Source organism: Anabrus simplex, chromosome 1 (genome assembly GCF_040414725.1).
Source record: "Anabrus simplex isolate iqAnaSimp1 chromosome 1, ASM4041472v1, whole genome shotgun sequence".
NCBI lineage: Eukaryota > Metazoa > Arthropoda > Insecta > Orthoptera > Tettigoniidae > Anabrus > Anabrus simplex.
In genome coordinates this window covers 625,028,788-625,047,830 of record NC_090265.1, presented here as the reverse complement: position 1 = coordinate 625,047,830, position 19,043 = coordinate 625,028,788, and the positions used below count along the sequence as shown (strand labels likewise).

Genomic DNA, 19,043 nt, shown 5'->3' with positions numbered 1-19,043 from the left:
TAAAAGTCCTAGACTTGTTATTCATTTTCCATGTAAAACTGGTTGGTCCCATCATGAATGACCACAAAGTTATTGATAAAATAAAACTACATTTTTATATTGAACACAGGACCATATGCCTCTCCAGAAGTGGTAGGCTGTCTCTTATTTTTCATTTGCCCAATGGAGAATTTTGCCTTTGTCCGTCTGGATGAATCAAGCATACCTTTACTTCAAATGGACAGTCCCCCTGTCACTGTCAGATGGATAGTGAAATAGCCTTCTGTTGTGTGTACCACAGGATTTAAGCTACAATCGCATTTCTTGCATTTTGCCACTCAACATCTAAAAATGCAACAAATTTCCAATGCAAATGTGCAAACATGGGAGAGCCACATTAGAGCTGAAGAAAAAAAAATTGTAATTACATTTATTCTTTTGTTGACTCACCCTAATAATAGAGTACCTTGAAACACCCTTAATGCACAAATAAAAAAATCCTCAAGAGTTCTGTGGCATCAGTTAAGGCCAACAGTCCAACTCCTGCATTGTATTCTGTTGCTACTTTGGTAGTGTCTGGAGTCTTGACTTTCTAGACACAAATTCAGTTGTCAGCTCATTCCAAGAAAAGGAGAGGGGCAGCATTAGCATGTTACTACCATCCAAATCACTTATCACTGTAATAACTAGTTGTTGGTCAATATAGTATGAAGTGACACATATGTTTTAATCAGAAATAAAAGGGAACAAAGCTGTAATGCCAAAATGCAGAAAAAGGAAAGTTGAAGTAAAACTTAATTTGGTAATATCCAAATAGCTAATTAACAGAAGGTACAGAGTGAGTTGGCTCCGCTGTTTGAGGTATGAAGCTGTTAGCTGACATTCAAGAGATAGTGGATTTGAACCCTACTGTTGACAGCCCTGAAGATGTTTCTTCTGTGGTTTCCGATTTTAACATCAGGCAAATCCTAGGGTTGTACTTCAGTTAAGGCCACAGTCACTTCCTTCCCATCATAGCCTCATCCTATCACATCGTCAACGTAAGACCTCCCTATGTCTGAGCGTGCCCAAAAAATGAAAAACAACAACCTGAAAAATGGAAATATACTGAAGTTTAAGTACTACATTATTTGTGTGCACTGTGTTAAAAAAAACGAAATAATAAGAACAGGTTTTCATCATCATCATCATCATCATCATTAAGTAATAAAATTTTGAGAAACAAATTATGTAATTTTTGTTTCTACAAATCTAATGCATTTTATATTTCTATTAATGTTTTGATACCGAGCTCGATAGCTGCAGTCGGTTAAGTGCGGCCAGTATCCAGTATTCGGGAGATAGTAGGTTCGAACCCCACTGTCGGCAGCCCTGAAAATGGTTTTCCGTGGTTTCCCATTTTCACACCAGGCAAGTGCTGGGGCTGTACCTTAATTAAGGCCACGGCCGCTTCCTTCCCACTCCTAGCCCTTCCCTGTCCCATCATCGCCACAAGACCTACCTGTGTCGGTAAAGCAAGTAGCAATGTTTTGATATTCTGCACGAGGTTTTTTTAATTTGCAGAAATATAATTTTTCATTTGTGCATTTTTGCAAAATAAAAATAATTCAGTTTTCTAGTTTAAACCCTGGTGTACCATGTGTAATATGTAGGCCTAGCCAAGTTGGTACACTTTCACTGACAGTGCAGTAAGTTTTTTATTATGTTTGTTTGGAGGGTAGGTAGTGTTGTGAGAACAAAAGTAATTACTGGTGTTAATTTAAGATGTACTGTAGCTAATTGCACTTGTTCTCATTTCAAACATGAGTCACTAGTGAAGTAGGCTTGACCCCTTACCACTTGTATATTGTCTTCAAGGTCTAGACTTTACCCTGTAATGAAATGTAAGCTGTATTTTTACTCTGCAAATATATAGAGCAATGATATTAGCAAACAAGGAAGAGCATGTTTATTGTGTTAAATGGTGAGTTAATTATGATAAAGTTCAAGTGTATCTCACATGGTTGCTTTGGGTAGATGCCAAGGTCAATAGTTTTAATTGTATTGGTTGTAAAGTTGTGGGAAACTTGAACTTGCTCCTGCCACATGTCACCAACTGTCTCCAGTCTTGACAAGGAGAAGAAAGAATAAAAGAATGAATGCTTCTCTGTAAATGCAACAGTTTTTTTCCCCATTCAGATTCATGTTGGTGTGTATAATAGTTGTGAGAGAACAGCTTATGTCTTCCAGAGAATGCAGTTACTCATCCAATTGTCTGTCTACTCATCTATTTCTTCATTAATCTTCTGTAATCAGTCATAATATACTTTTTGTGGCTTCATCAATGTGAATGACTGGTAAGACTTTGAAGGGCCAGGCTGATCTCTAAAGATCCAGATGACAGCAGTTAGTCGTGAAACATAGGAAACACAATTTTAAAATTTTTCCCATATTTATTTAATAATTTTGTAAATATTATTGAACACATTTTAAACATTTCTGTGGAATTCTATTTTTAATTTCATTTATTGTCCATAGAACACAAATTTTCAGGCAACTTCATGTTATAAGTAACTAATCTCATATCTGTTCCGTATTGAAGATAACAATGGTAAAATTATTTCAAGAATAAAATTTACTGTGTCCACTTATTCAATACAATTATATTCTGTAGTGATTAAATCCTACATGAATTACGTATACTAATTAGGTACATGTTTTGCGCTAGTTTTGGACATCTTCAGCCTAATGATAATCTTAAGATCAAGTCCTTAAACCAATTAAACATTTGAACTTAAAACTAAATACAGCGGTCTTATGCTTAAAAGTTTTTTTACAGAAAGGTGTACATTAATTAAAACCCAGAATTTGTGACAAGGAAGCAATTAAAACTATCATACATTGACTAAAACTTGTCCAAGGTGCAAATTGGAACTTCACCAACTGCCATACTTACGACATAGGTGATAATAAGCACCTTTGGATGAAAACATTTGTATAAACTATCAACCTAATGATTCATCCATCACTGCTACCTTCCTTATTCTAACTCTTTCCCATCCTTGCATCACCAAAAACCTTTGATGTGGTGTTAGTGTGAAGTTAAACCACTAGCCAAAAAACAAAAGGTGGTGGAGGAAGAATTCACAATAAAATCAATATTTTAATAATTTCTAGATTGAGAAGAATTCTGTAGTGTGAGACTTGGTACCTATCTTAGAATTTGTTACTGTAAAGTCTTTGGTATAACTTCTGCATTGTTGTAATTATGTATAATTGGTTTCAAGAGGCAATTTGCCATGTAATGTAACAAACATGTAGATTTATTCTTTACCTTCTCATTATAATTTATGTCTGTTTCCTACACCTATGAAAAAATGTTATGGATATTTAACGATAATTTATTTCAGGGTAGGTGGTGTCATTGCTATTGGATTGCTTATCCTCCTCATTGTTACAAGGGAAAGCAATGGTAATGACAGCAGCTATTTAGAATGTTACTGACCAACGCTAGCATAGTACCTCAGTCCAAGTTTGAGATATCTTTTCCCAACCTGAGACCAAATAATTACAGTTGAACACACTACAATAACAAGCAACATTCATCATTTATCTCTTAATGCAAAGAAGCACACATATCCAAAGTTTCTTGTACATTTCTTTGTGGCTACCCCGGCACGCCTATTGAAACAGAACTAGTGAAGATAAATGTTTTGTTTGTGAGTGGTGCATTTTTTCAAACTTTAATAGGAGACATATATGCTTAAGACGGTATAGAACAATATCTATTAATTACAGAGATGGATATAAGAAAAATAGACCACTATATTTGATGCTGTAGCACATGAAGGAATGTTAATTTCAAAAAGAAATGCTGGGATTATTGTCATTAAACTCTTCTCATAGTAAGCTATTTGTAGGGCATTGTTAAGAGAGTCATTATATATTCTTTTGTTTCTTCCAGCTGCTATTCCTTCAAGTCTTGTTAAAATGAATGAAGCTTGAGACTAGTTTGTGTAACATAGACCCCTTGTTTGTATTGAAAATATGCCTTTATCTTCATCTAAAAATTATAATTATGCAGTGATTTACTCTATAAGTTAATGCTGTTGTATGTCCTTTTTGGTTGGCTTTACGATCTGTAAAAAATGAAACACATTGCATCCACTAAGGAAATATAGGTCAAAGGTTGTAATGTATGTAGATTATTATTGCTTGCCTTTGCATATGAAAGTATAGAGTTGGGAGATATCTTATGAATGGGGCATCTGTTGTGTGTGTCTTCATTTCCAAGGCTGAAGCATTACATCTTAGCCACTTATTGTATTGGAAGAACAAAGTCCTATTGAGGATTGACAGTACAAAACAGTTCAGCTGTTTTATTTTTAATGGAGGATTTTAAATAATAATTTTTCAGTTGAGACATAGCACTTATCCATGTGTTATATTGGCAGGTGGTTTCATAAGTATGATATATGCTTTGTTTCTTCCTGCTCTCTTTTGACAAGAGTAGCAAACTAGTCTCATTGGGGAGGAGTTTGGAAAGTCATTGTGAATAATTCTGGTGCCTTGACATTAATGCAGATTTAATCTCAACCTTCAAGCAAACGAAATGTTGCCCATTCTATTGTTAGCACCATTCTGTGTAAACATGTTGGTTCATCTTTCTTTCTTTCTTCCTTAAAGGTGCCAAATTGCTTCCCAATTAGATGTTTATGTGCAAGAAACACCTATGATTCTCCTTAACTATTGTCATTCAAGGTTTTATGTCTTATTTACTGCTAAATGAGGGGAGTTCTTTACAGTTTAACATGTAAAAGTTTCTCATTACTAACAAAAAATTGTTGGTCTTGTTCATGCTGTAATTTTATGTTGATGATTGCTATTTCGTTGCATAGAGAACATGCCATAGAGGTCTTCCGTACAGAGCTAGAATGGCATGACACTAACTGGGATTGAACCAGGGAATTCTGTGTGTTCAGAGATTGCTCACTGAGTTACCGTAGTAAACACATACACCAACAGAGCAAGAGTAGTAGTCATGGTAGCTTAGTAGTCAAAGCAATTTTCTCGAAAAACAAGTCTTTGATTTAATCCTAGGTTGTGCTCTGTTTCTAAAACATCTGTGTGGTCTGTGCTGAATATGTATCATACGACTTGATAACTGACAAGACAAACGTGGTTGTTCCTTTTCTGCTACATCTTGTGACTAAAATGAAATGAGTGTGGCCAGGAAAATACGGCATTCTCAGTACTGTATTCACTTGAAATGCTAAGTAGGAAAAGTTTGTGTTCTTTTGCATCCCCAAGATGCAGTGAAGAGTGCAAACGTTTGTTACAAATTTGTAGTTTACATGTAGTCATTCTTTGTTCCTTTGCTACCAGATCATGTCATGGTATTTCTTGATGAAATTGGTGCATCATAATTTACGAATATTACACACCAACATCATTTCCAGAAACTAAGTATCATTGTCGTCTTCATTATTATTATTATTATTATTATTATTATTATTATTATTATTATTATTATTATTATTCATTTAGCCTATCTTAGGACCACATGAAACGGTTTTTTCTTCTTGTCTTTCCAAAACTTCTTCATCTTTTCTTGGTGATGTATTCTTTCTTCTGTCTATTTACTGTCTGATTTCTTCTTGGCTTTCTCTGGAAATTTACTGTCAGATATTGCTTTCCTAAATTCTTCTCTATTTACAATTTTTTTAAATGTTGATTTAGTGGGGGCTGTACCTCAATTGAAGCCATGGCTTCTTTGAAAAATGTTGGTTTGTTTAATTATTATTATTATTATTATTATTATTATTATTATTATTATTATTATTATTATTATCATCATCATCATCATCATCATCATCATCATCATCATCTTGGTGGCACATAATTTTTGAGGTGAAAATTCATTCTTGGAATCCCCCATAACCTCCTGTATCTCTTGTTGCCATTGATACATTCCTTCAGGTCTCCCTGTCCACTATATTTATAGTTAAACATTATTCTAAATATTGCACTTTGGGTAAACAAAGAGAATTGTTCAAATATGTCTCAGGCCTTCAGGCTGAGCAGCGGTCGCTTGGTAGGCCAAGGCCCTTCAAGGGCTGTAGTGCCATGGGGTTTGATTTGGTTTGGTTTGGAATATTTATAGGATCCAAGTTTAAGCATGCCTTGTGTAATTTAAAAAAAAACTCTCATTACTATTTTTCTGTGTTTAACTCTTACCTTATTACTTGAAATGATACCCTTTTGTTCTTGACTTTCCCTCCTTTCGTTATCTCCTTACATTATTCCATATTTGTACATTGCCTACTTTCATACATTTTTCTTGAAATTGTGGAGTACCGGAGTACTATCTAAATAATTTTGACGTCATGCAGGCCTAAGTGCTGTAATAATATACCACCTAGATTATTTTTTCCCTCCTTTGGAAGGCATAATTACGGGGTAGAGATGTATGGCAAGGCATCTTTCTATATTATGTGAATATTTTTGAAATAACTGTGCATATTTCTAGAATATGTGGAATTTTTATACTTTATTTTCTTATCCTTCCCTTCCCCCCATTAACTTAATAATATTGCCATGTGGATTTGAATCCTGCCATTAGCCACCCTTAAGATGATTCACCATAAGTTCTTTAAATGCTACAGTGGAACCTTTTTTCAAGACCATGGCCTCAATAAATACAATGAAAGTCATCAAAACAAGCACCACAGTAATACAGATTATTAAAACAAAATTTACTCATGCAGTAAATACTCAAAACTGGTGAACATGATCTCCCAAAACCCTAGAAGTGAAATAAGAACCTTTTCTCTGCCTTTCCTTGACAATAGTTCTCTTTGTAATGCTGAGAAGGTTGATTACTAACCAAGTTGGTCATGCAGTTAGGAATCCGTAGCTGTGAGCTTGCATTCGTGAGATGGTGGGTTCGAATTCCACCATTGACAGACCTGAAGATGGTTTTCTGTGGTTTCCCATTTTCACACAGTGTAGACACTAGAGTCTGTATGTTAATTAGTGCCACGGTCGCTACCTTCCAATCCTAGCCCTTCTCCATTCTGTCTCGCCGAAAACCTTCACTGTGTTAGTGTGACATTAAACCACTAGCAAAAGAGAGATGATTGATTAAAAAAAGAATGATTTAATATTAAGAATAGAAAATTTCATTTGTATAGAAATTAAGAGTAAATCTTTGACTGAATATTACGTTGGTTAGCAAAACACAAAAGAGTCCTCTCTGCGGATCAGTGGTAGAGTGTTGGGCCTCTGAATCCCAAGATTGTGGGTTCAAACCTCCCCAAATTTAGCCGGATTTTTGAAGGGTGCAGAAAAAAACCCATCCCATGTCTTATGATGTTGGCTTGTAAAAGATGTCTTGGTGTCACATTTGGTGTTTAGGTGACAAAGTTAATTAAATCTGAGCCATAGATCACCCATTCTAGTTTCTTTGCTATGTGTTAGATTGAAATGATTGTCAAAATAGACATATAGGCAGCTTAAATGGTGTCAAATAAAAATGTTTTCAGTACAGTAGCTGAGGCTGTACCGTTATTATTTATTTATTCATATATCATTAAATAGTGCATAAGATATGACTTTCTTCAGCTTATCCCAGCTATTTCTGGGGTCACCAGAGACACCCAGGCCTGTTTTGGTTGGAGATTTAAGGCTGGATGCCCTTCCTGTCACAATATGATTTTTGAGATGAAAATCTCAACTCAGGTTCGGCTGAGATTCAAACATTAGTCTGCCTGGTAGCAAGCCAGCAGCTAAGCCACTGAGCTGACGAATTGACATATTTAGATGTTTGGACATGTATCAGTAGTCATTGTGTGTAATTGACTTAAAAAGCAATGTTGTTAAAGAATGCAGCTGTAGTGTACTGCAGAGAGTACTTGATCATACATTTCTTACTTCTTTGTTCTTGTTGTGTTTGTATGTATACGGATCTTAAAAGATAGTGTTTGTTCTGAATAAAATTGAGGTAGTATTAAGAAACGTAAAATTTGTTTTAGACTCTGTGCTGTACTTGTAAATAATGGGGGCAAAAAAGAGAAAGAAACTAAAACATTGATATAGATCTAGTAGCTTACAGTCCTCTGTTGTGAACTTCCCTATGAACGGTAAACCTGGTTATGCTTTAATGGTAGCTAATGTCATTTTTTCACCTGGAATACACTTTTCAAAATTTTATGAAAATAAATGTATTTTAGGTGGATCTTTCTGCTTATGGTTTGTTTATCATTATCATCTTAACCTTTTTCCAGTTTTTTGGGTTGGTCAGTATAGAAAAAGGCCTTCCATCTCAATTTTTCTATCCACAATTTTTCATGCATCACTTTGCACACATCATTTGATGTGTGTTCCTACAGTGTGATTTCATTGAGGAAATATTGTGTCATTTCAAATTATTATTTACTTCCTGGAATGTAACTTGGTGTTTATAGGAACATACTACCATGTTATTGCAGGTAGAAAGTGTAGAATTGGCACTGAAGCTTCTGGATGGTTACGACCTTCGTGGACATAAAATCAGTGTGGAGCGGGCAAAGTTCCAGATGAAAGGAGATTATAATCCTAACCTGAAACCCAAAAAACGCAGGAAGAAGGACAAGGAGAAGATCAAGAAAATGCAAGAGAAGTGAGTGATTAAAGCAAAATAATGCAGAATTCCATAGAAGTAATGTATGTATGTACCAGTATGTGTGTATGGCTTTATTTGAAAGGCTTCAGTCATCTTGATCATCACAAGGACACAGATTTTAAGGAGATATATGTAAATGCATGTTTTAAGGGTTCTAAACATGTCATCATATTTCAGTACATAAGTTTGGAATTAAGGACAGTTTCAAATAAACTCAAACAAATTAGGTTTTGCCATTGATTTGGCATACCTTGCTAGTAGGAAAAGCACGTTACCTTCATCTCTGAATAATGGTACTTTCCTTTTACCTCAGTTTGTTTGAAAGAGAGTGGGTATGGCTTTTCTGCATTCCTTTTATCATGTCATAGGATTAGTCGTGTGAGAAGTCTCTTGAATTAATGTGTTACTTCTTTCTTTAGTAGCATGCATCTTATAAACTCATTTGTACTGACAATAGACATAGTTTGTCTCCAGAAAACCCGGGACAAACTTTGAGTTATCAGTTGTGATACAACTTTCTGCAGTGTATGATACATGCAAATAGGTGAGAGAATAACATTACAGGGGGTTCATGATTTTAAGTGCATATTTGCTTAATTTTTAGTGCATAAATGAATGCCTTTGAAGCATTTTTAGTGCATGAAAATTCAGGCCCTAATCATCCCTCTCTTATATTTATGTACAATGAAGTTATATCTGAGAAACTATATTAGCATGTCAAAAATTAAGTGTCCTGAAGGGAACTTTAAGTTTTTAATTTCACCGATTGCAAATATTATAGAAGTACCTATTCAAGTTCTTTGGACTTTTCAATTGTGAAATTACTGGTGTTTCACCCCAGTGCAGCAGTGGGCTCCTAAGTTGGATTGCCACATTTCTCCAAGATGCAGACAGTCAGTCCACCATTGAGACACCACTACAAGCCAGCTTTGAAGCACATACAGTAACTGAGTATTTGGGCAGATATATACCTCCACTTGCTGAAATGCCTTACTTTGGTTTTCATATCAAAAATCAAGTTCTGAGAAGTGAACCTTAATTAAATTTCACAGATTGTGAATATTAAGAAAGTATTTAAGCTCTTTTGCACCAGCATCTTGAAGAGATATAAAACACTGGTAATTTCATGATTGAAAAAAGCCAAAAGAACTTGAATGCTTTTATTTTGATGTGGATTGCTGACTGGTGTGTAGGCCTGCTTTAACTGGGACTAAAATTGGTGGTGGTGGTGGTGGTGGTGGTGGTGTTTCTTGTTTTAAGAGGAAGTACAATTGGGCAACCATCCTCTGTTAACACTGATAAGAGGGAAAGATGTGGAAGAGATCTGACACTTCATAAAATGAAGGTATCAGCTAAAGAAAGACAAGTGTCTTGTAGGACATGAAAATGAATGACTTCCTAGGCCTTGAATGCTGTAATACTGTCAGGGTCAGAAAAATTCAAGATTTGACCAAGGGTGGTCGGATAGAGTAGATAAAAGTAAGTAGCCTGGCACAAGTAAGTGGAAACAATGCTAGTTCTCAGTCCCTGTGGTTGCCGACCCATGCTCCCAAGTTAAGAGCCCCTGGGGCCGCTTTCAGTCACCTCTTATGATGGGCAGGGAATACATGGATATATTCTACTGCCCCCACCTACAGGTGGTGGCTAAGATTGGGAAGAAAGCAACCATGGACTAGAGTCTAGATACCATCCTGACAATCACCTAGAGCTGTAGTGTGGAAAACAAAGAAAGCCACTTCTAGGATGTTCTAAGAATGAGGTTTTAACCCACTTCTCTGCTCAGTTATTTTACCTTAGGCTAGGTGCCTCAAGGCACCTAATCAGGTAGGTCCCTTAATTAACTGAGAATACTGATTAACTTATCAATATCTAGGGATAGAGTAAGGTTCTAATTCTTTCAACCAACCATGCAGCCAAATTGAAACGTTGAATTACAGGTGATCTCTCTAGGTTAAGAAGAATTGGATATGATCAGTATTTGAATAGGTGACAAACTAAGTGGCTGTATACTGTTTGCTAGGGGATGAAAGGAGGAGTGGATAGGAAGAAGCTACTGGTATCCTACCATAAGTTAACTCCAGTAGAAGAAAGCTTCCTAGGTGGAAAAACACCTATGTGTTCAGCATAACATTCTAAAAAGAACTACTTTTGACACTGAAAGAAATTCTCTTGTTTTGTCATTATCATCAATTTCCCTTTTCCAGCTCCAGCTGGGTTGGGATGTTAATGGCATCTTTCCCTCATCTGTATTCCAATCCTGGTTCCTTCTTATTAGGTATTCTGTTCTTGATAAGTCCAGTCACCTTAGTCTGGTCTATCTCTTGTTCTCCTTCCTTCAATCAGCCTCCATCATCTGCTTCGGTATCCTTCCCTCTTCCATCCTCTTAACATTTCCAAACCATCCTCGGTTTATTTCTCCCCATTCTGTCTGAAAGCTTTTCTACTCCAGTTTCCTTCCTAACATTCTCATGTCTTAGTCTATCCTTTCTTGTCTTTTTTTTAAAATAATACTTCTTAAAAATGTCATTCACTGCCCTAGATTTTATTTTCCTGCTTTTTTTTTTTTTTTTTTTTTTTTTTTGGTCATTTTCCAGGTCTTGCTGTATTTATCAGTATGGAGCACTAGGTACTGTATCTTATACATCACCTCTTTACACTTCCTTGGTACTTATTTCTTCCAAATCTAGTCCTTCAGTGGTAAAATGGTATCCTTTAATTGGTCTCCATATCCACTCCTCTATCCTTGAAGCTTTCCATAATTTCAAGTTTTTCTCCCCAATTTTTAGAGCACCTTTCCTTTCTCTGGCTATCTCTGCAGTCTAGGGGTAGCAAGCCTGCCTCTCAGGGACCAGGTTTGATTCCTGACCAGGTCAGGGAGTTTTATTTGGATCTGAGAACTGGTTCAAAGTCCACTTAGCCTACATGATTACAATTGAAGAGCTATCTGAAGGTGAGAGAGCGGCCCCGGTCTAGAAAGCTAAGAATAATGGCCGAGATAATTTTTCACACTGACTACGCATCACGTCCCCAACATCCCTGCAACTCACACGCCACACATAACACTATCCTCCACCACAATAACACGCAGTTACCTACACATGGCAGATGCCGCCCACCCTCATCGGAGGGTCTGTCTTACAAGGGCTGCACTCAGCTAGAAATAGCCACACAAACTTATATATTATACCTCCTAATATACAGGCCTTCGAGCTGAGTAGCAGTTGCTTGATAGGCCAAGGCCTTGCTTATCTCCATGCTTATTGTGTCCTTCACTCAGTATGCCAAGTTGACCTTGCACTTCATTTTCGTTTGCTCCCACACCACAATGTAATCTGCAAACAGTATTGCCTTCAGCTCCCCGTTGATTCATATAATCATACAGTATATTCATCAAATTATTGTCAATTGAAAATAAATTTATCTTCTTATGAAACATTTCAGGTTACTGCCCTGATCAAGTCCAGTCACCTTAGTCTGGTCTATCTCTTGTTCTCCTTCCTTCAATCTTGGCCTCCATCATCTGCTTCGGTATCCTTCCCTCTTCCATCCTCTTAACATTTCCAAACCATCCTTGGTTTCTTTCTCCCCATTTTGTCTGAAAGAATTTAGAGAGTATTTAGGGGTTGTAGTAAGGATGTAAAGGAGAGAGCATATTTGTCTCTGGTGAGACCCCAACTAGAGTATGGTTCCAGTGTATGGGACCCTTACCAGGATTACTTGATTCAGGAACTGGAAAAAAAAAATCCAAGGAAAAGCAGCTCGATTTGTTCTGGGCGATTTCCGACAAAAGAGTAGCGTTACAAAAATGTTGCAAAGTTTGGGCTGGGAAGACTTGGGAGAAAGGAGACGAGCTGCTCGACTAAGTGGTATGTTACATGTGATAAAATTCACTTTTGGGTCCGTATTGAAAATATTTTTATTAAATAACACTTGTATGTTTTAATATTCATCCACCCATTCAATACACTAATTTCATGTCAACAGTTTTAATAAGGACAATGTCCTAATTTTTTAAAAATTGTATTGAATGGGTCGATGAATATTAAAACATACAAGTGTTATTTAATAAGTGGTATGTTCCGAGCTGTCAGTGGAGAGATGGCATGGGAGAACATCAGTAGACAAATAAGTTTGGATGGTGTCTTTAAAAGTAGGAAAGATCACAATATAAAGATAAAGTTGGAATTCAAGAGGACAAATTGGGAAAAATATTCGTTTATAGGAAGGGGAGTTAGGGATTGGAATAACTTACCAAGGGAGATGTTCAATAAATTTCCAATTTCTTTGCAATCATTTAAGAAAAGGTCAGGAAAACAACAGATAGGGAATCTGCCACCTGGGCGACTGCCCTAAATGCAGATCTGATTGATTGATTGATTGATTGATTGATTGATTGATGATCGATCGATCGATCGATCGATCTAGGACTAGAACTTAAAATACTATAAGTCAACTCTGTGTAGGGTTTTGTGTGATTTCTCATTGGTATTGTTTGTGTGTTAGCACTTATCAGCAAGTCAGTGACCAGTGTAGTTGAAGTCGTCTACTGTGGCATGAACTGGAGATAGGAGATGTCTGATTCTTTTTATTCCTCTTGCACTTGCAATATCCTTGGAACATAAGAATGAACTAGGTACACTACTTCATACAATGTTCATGCTTATTATTGAAATCATTTCTTATATATATATCTTTTTTAAATCTTATCTAGTGCTCTTAGTTTTTAGAATTTCAGCAACTCTGTAACATTGTATGGTCCAAAGCCAGATCTAGAGTGTGCAGGCCCTTAGACTGAGGATGTGATGCTGGTCGCCCCATTCTAAAAGCGTTTTCTGTATGAAATATCCCATTATCATTTGTAATAAAATATGGCTTACAGTTTTTGACCATTAATCATCTTCAGTTTGTAACAAATAAAACATAATGCTTAAAAAATTGAAAGTGATTTGTTTGAAATGTGAGTGCCTAAAACTCTAAGAGATGAAGTGAACTGTTCATGAATATTTTAATCATATGTAATTTGTTTTATCAGTTTAGGTTCCTACAGTATTTGGTTTGTTTGCATACTTATTAGGCTTCCTTATTAGAATTCAGGATCCCTTTAGTCACTCACTGTTTGTGAGCTGATGTCATCTTGGAAATTTTATTAGTAATAATAATAAAGGACTCATGTAGCATCCTCAGGCACCACGCATATAGCCCATAAAAAAGAAAAAAACCCTTGTACTGGTACTCTTTGTCATTGCAGCAACTTGTTTTTTGTAAGCTAGAAGCAGTAATAAATAATGTTTATAATAATGATAGGGTAGTTATAATAATAATACTGTAATTCATTATTAGTACAGCCAGGAAAAGATTATTTATTACATGTGCTGTGGAGTGAAACAATGTGGTTACTTAAGATTGAACATTAAAAATTCGGTATTGACTTCAGATTTTGTACGGTATATCGTAATTTAGACAGACTTTTTTGCATTTCTTATCAAATATCTCGAAGGATACTGATTGGATACAGATATGAAATGAATTTTGTATGATGTAATTTTTTTAAAAGACAGAAATGAACTGAATCCAAACACAAACATGACTAAACTGTAGGTTCTAGGATTTAATGAAACAATAAATAGTTAAAATTCTTAGAAAATCAATTTTTAAAATGTAGAATTATTTTATCTTTATCCATTACATATATCTTAAAGTACAATTATTTTGAAGTGTTATTACAGTAAGAAGGCCTCCGTGGCTCAGACGGCAGCGCGTCGGCCTCTCACCGCTGGATACTGTGGTTCAAATCCTGGTCACTCCATGTGAGATTTGTGCTGGACAAAGCGGAGGCGGGACAGGTTTTTCTCCGGGTACTCCGGTTTTCCCTGTCATCTTTCATTCCATTTCATCATTTCATTGCATCCATCAGTCATTAATAATCACCTTGGGAGTGGCGACCCCATTGTAATACTAGCCTATATATGTTTCATTCATTACATCCCTGACCTGGTCTAAGACTGGAAAACAGGTTGTAGGTTTTCATTTTCATTACAGTAAGAAAAGGAAATGCACCAGATAAAGAATTTGTATATTCAGGATTATTATTTTGTGCATCTCCGTAGTGTAACGGTTAGTATTGTTAGCTGCCATCCTTGGGGGCCCAGGTTCGATTCCCAGTACTGCCAGAAATTTAAGAGTGGCAGGCGGGCTGGTATGTGGTTGAAGTGGTACATGTAGCTCACCTCCATTGGGGGGTGTGCCTGAAAAGAACTGCACAACCTCAGGATGAGGACACGAGTTTAATTTACTCTATACTATTAGTTTTGATATATATATATTACTGGCCCTTAGGCTCCAACCTAGTCAGCCTGCCTCCAGCAGTGAGAGAGAGAGAGAGAAGCATTCAGATAGTAGTAATAATAATAATAATAATAATAATAATAATAATAATAATAATAATAATCTATGGTCTCTGCTACCGTGTTCCAGACCCTTGGATTTGATGCCCTTTAGATCATCTGGAGTAAAACAGGACGTCGAAATTGACATACAGGCAGCCGAAATGGTGTCAAATCAAAATGCCTCCACAAAATAGCTGAGACCATACTAGTACTACTACCACTACCATTACACTCAACTCTCGATTTACTGTTGCGGCTTACTGCGATATCAAAAACACTAAAACTGCACTAGTGTTAGGAGGTACAGTATTACAGAATTGCAAAGGGTCGAGATAATATTGCCAGCATGATGCTCTCATCACCGAAAAACTTGTTTTGAGAAACTTGAGAAGCAAAATAAAGAAAATAATGTTTCTCTGTACAAAAGCAGAAATCCATGCCTAATTATTTTCAGAAACAGTAAAGTTAGGTAGTCTGAATATTTGTCTTTGCCTTATTAGTTTCAACAAAAAGTTATGTTTGTTTTTCCATTTATTAAGTGTGCTAAGTGCTACTTTTACTGCAACGAATTAGGTATGTTCAGTCTTCAGCCCTAAGGCTGGTTGGATCCTCAACACCTCTGCCATCAGCTGTCATAGATGGCCTAGGCATCACTGAAGAGGCGTACTAGGGAAATGAGGAGTGAGGTAGTTTCTCGTTGCTTTCCTCACCAAGCCAGAAGTTGCTATTACATATCATTCTGCCAAGCCCACTGAAATGTATGCACCAACCGACCCTATGAGCAACATTTTCACACCATTCATAGCAGGGACTAGCTGCATAAGGAATGGCATTACTAGCATCGCTTATACCTCAGTCACTTTCATATTGTCAAAGCCAAGGATAAGACAGAGACAGATCAATGAAAGTAACAAAGTTATTCTAGCCCATACCAGAAGACATAGTGCACTGTAAACACTAGGTCCTGCCAGCAAAGGCAAACGTATTAGGTAAGTTAATAAAAGACAATACAGTAGTATAATTTATTATCATTTTAACTGAACTTTCAGTAAGCCTGTTCTATTTTTAACTTTTTGTGGATTAACCGCGATTTTACTTATCCGGGGACCCTTAAGCCTACATTGTCCTGGTTAATCAAGAGTTGAGTGTATAAAATAATAATAATAATAATAATTATTATTATTATTATTATTATTATTATTATTATTATTATTATTATTATTATTATTATTTCAATCATTCATATCATTTTTGCCCTATGGACAGTGTTTTGAGCTCTTAATAACTCATGATGACACAATTTTCACTTCTTTCCCTTCTTTCTCTTCTCTTCCCAAAATCTCTTCATCCTTTGGCTGTGCTCCTGTTACCTTTGTTCTGTCCACAATGTTCCTGTCTTCTTCTTCTTCTCATTTACTATACATTTTGTATTCCTAATTTTGTTTCTGAATTCCTTTCTGTTTCCTATCATTTGCCTTTTGATCCCCATCTGCCTTAAGTCTTCCTCTATTTCATGATACCAATCTATTTTCTTGCTTAAACTGTTCACTACATCAAAGATTATCTTTGTAAGTCTGTTGTTGTCCATTCTCTGTATGTGCCCATAGAAAATTAGTCTTGTTTCCCGATCATGTCTGTGAGTCTGTCAGTGTGCTGATACAGCTCTTCGGTAGGGTTTCATCCATATGCCATCTCTGTGTATTGGTCCAGATATTTTTCTGAGAATTTTACGTTCTATTTTTTCTGTCTCTATGATTCCTGATGCTCCAATTGCGGTCGTTTCTGATGCATACAATGCTTCTGGTAATACGATTGTTTTGTAGTGTCTAAGTTTGGCCTGTCTTGATATGCTTTCCTTATTATAATGTGACCATGTGAGTTTGTATGCTTTCTGGAGTTTTTCCGTTTTTTCTATGTTAGATGCCTTGTTTGATCCTCCTACTTGTATGTATTCCCCTAAATATTTACATTTTTTGACTCTTTTTACGGATCCATATACAGTATGCAGGGTGTGCACATTGTTGTTCTGTCGTTCCATGTATTGGGTCTTCTCGTAAGATATCTGTAGACCTATTTTGGCAAGTGTTCCAGTTCTTCCTTTGCCTCCTGTGTACTATTGCTGAGTATGGCTATGTCATCTGCAAATGCCAGACATTTTATGATGGTTTTTGTTTCACATGTTCTTCCCAGCTGTATTCCTTTAACTTGTTCCTCCCACTGCTTGATAATTTTGTCTAACACCATGTTGAACAAGATTGGTGAGAGCCCGTCTCCTTGTCGGATACCTGTGTGTATCTGGAAGGGTTTCAAAATTTCTCTCATGAACTTGATCTTGGAGGTGGTGTCTGTAAGCATCTGTTGTATAAGTGCTCTGGTTTTTCTGTCAATGCCATATTCTTCCAGTACGTCAAAGAGCGCCTGTCTGTCTATGGAGTCGTATGCTTTTTTAAAGTCCACAAAGGTAACTACTGTGTTTCTTGTTTGTCTGACTTTCAAAAGTGTTCTCAAGTTCCAGATCTGTTCAATTCATGATCTCCCTTTTCTGAAGCCTGCCTGGTATTCCCCTATTTGCGGATCTGCATATGATTCTAGCCTGTTTAATAGCACCTTAGAGAAAATTTGTACGCAACTGGTACTAGCGAAATACCTATGCAATTATTTGGATTATTATTATCATCATCATCATCATCATCATCATCATTGTCATCATCATCATCTGTCTGCTGTCATTTCTTGATGGATGCAATACTTTTCCATCCATCTCTTGGCACAGGGCAGAGCAAAGTGTAGCTTCCACTGAAGTCCCAGTCTCATCCATGGCTGTGACAATATGGAAGCTGCTGGAGTATTAGTTGTACTGAGTAATGATATTCGGAGCACATCCAGGGTTGTGAAAGGTGTTGTTCATAGGGTTAGTCATGCTACAATACCACCATCTGGCCCAGTGAGGAAAGCAATGGCAAACTGCCTCACTCCTCGTCTTTCCGTACGCTTCATTTTGGTGGTGCTATTTGAGTATCCAACCAGCCTCTGGGCTGATGACCTAACAAACAAAACAGGATTATATCTATTATGTGTTCCTTCTCATGCTCCTATCTTTGAATATATGACTTAATTTGACACTTCTTTATTACTTCCCATTAGGTACTTATTATAGATCTAATATATTACAAAAATAACTACAAAGTTATATTTCTTATAATGATTTTTTATAGCTAGGAGTACAGAATGCCATTCAGTTATCACTTTCTGCTAATGGTCTGAAGTGAAGGAATATGAAGAAAATAGGAGAGAGAATGTGTGTGTGTAGTGCACCCATTCCCTCTGCTAACTGGTAAAGCCAAGAATGTAACATCTGGCTTTTGATAGGAGAGTGAGCTCATAAAGGAGATCTGTTGAGTGAGTGCACTTCCTTATTCATTATCCAGCAAGCCACAGATACTAAGAATTCAATTTGTTTCCCTGATTACTAGAAGTGATGAAATAGCATTGGCAGGAAGATAATTCAGCGGTTATATTGGCTTCAGATTTAGTTTGCTTCATGCAAGGGGCTTGGGTCATATTTGTCAATAGCCGTATGTACTTAGAAAGAGAGAATGTAATGTTTGTGCAGTCTATATAGGGTTGCCATAATTCTCTTCCACAAAACTGGGACAGAAGTACACATGACAAAAATCAGCAGATTATTGACAAAATAGCTTTATTTAAAGCACATCTAATAATTAAGACAATGGTAAAAAAAAAAAAAAAAAAAAAAAAAACTCTCTGACACTAAAAACATCAGTTAGTATGCTGTGGTACTTATATTTACAACAGTTATGGTTTCAGTCATATTTTTCAGTAAACTGATCTTTGTCAGAGTACTTTAATTTTTTTCACAATACATAAGTTTACAAGATACATGTGGCATGTTTTACTGAAGGCCAAGAATGGCCATCATGGATGACAGAGATAAGTTATTCTATAGAAATACAATTATGAGCTTTACTCACACATTGGAATCTACACACCAACATGTTCATCAAGTAAAGATGAAA

The 19,043-nt window shown here is 36.3% G+C and overlaps 1 protein-coding gene across 2 annotated transcripts in view; it reads left to right on the top strand.

Moving 5' to 3' along the window:
- The window catches only part of barc (RRM1_TatSF1_like and RRM2_TatSF1_like domain-containing protein barc), a 396,586-nt gene that overhangs the window by 302,959 nt on the left and 74,584 nt on the right, over window positions 1-19,043 (top strand). For both annotated transcript variants that reach the window (XM_067135679.2, XM_067135678.2), the window contains exon 6: window positions 8,448-8,617. In XM_067135679.2, the coding sequence (XP_066991780.2) occupies window positions 8,448-8,617 (170 nt within the window). The remainder of the gene's footprint in view (window positions 1-8,447; window positions 8,618-19,043) is intronic.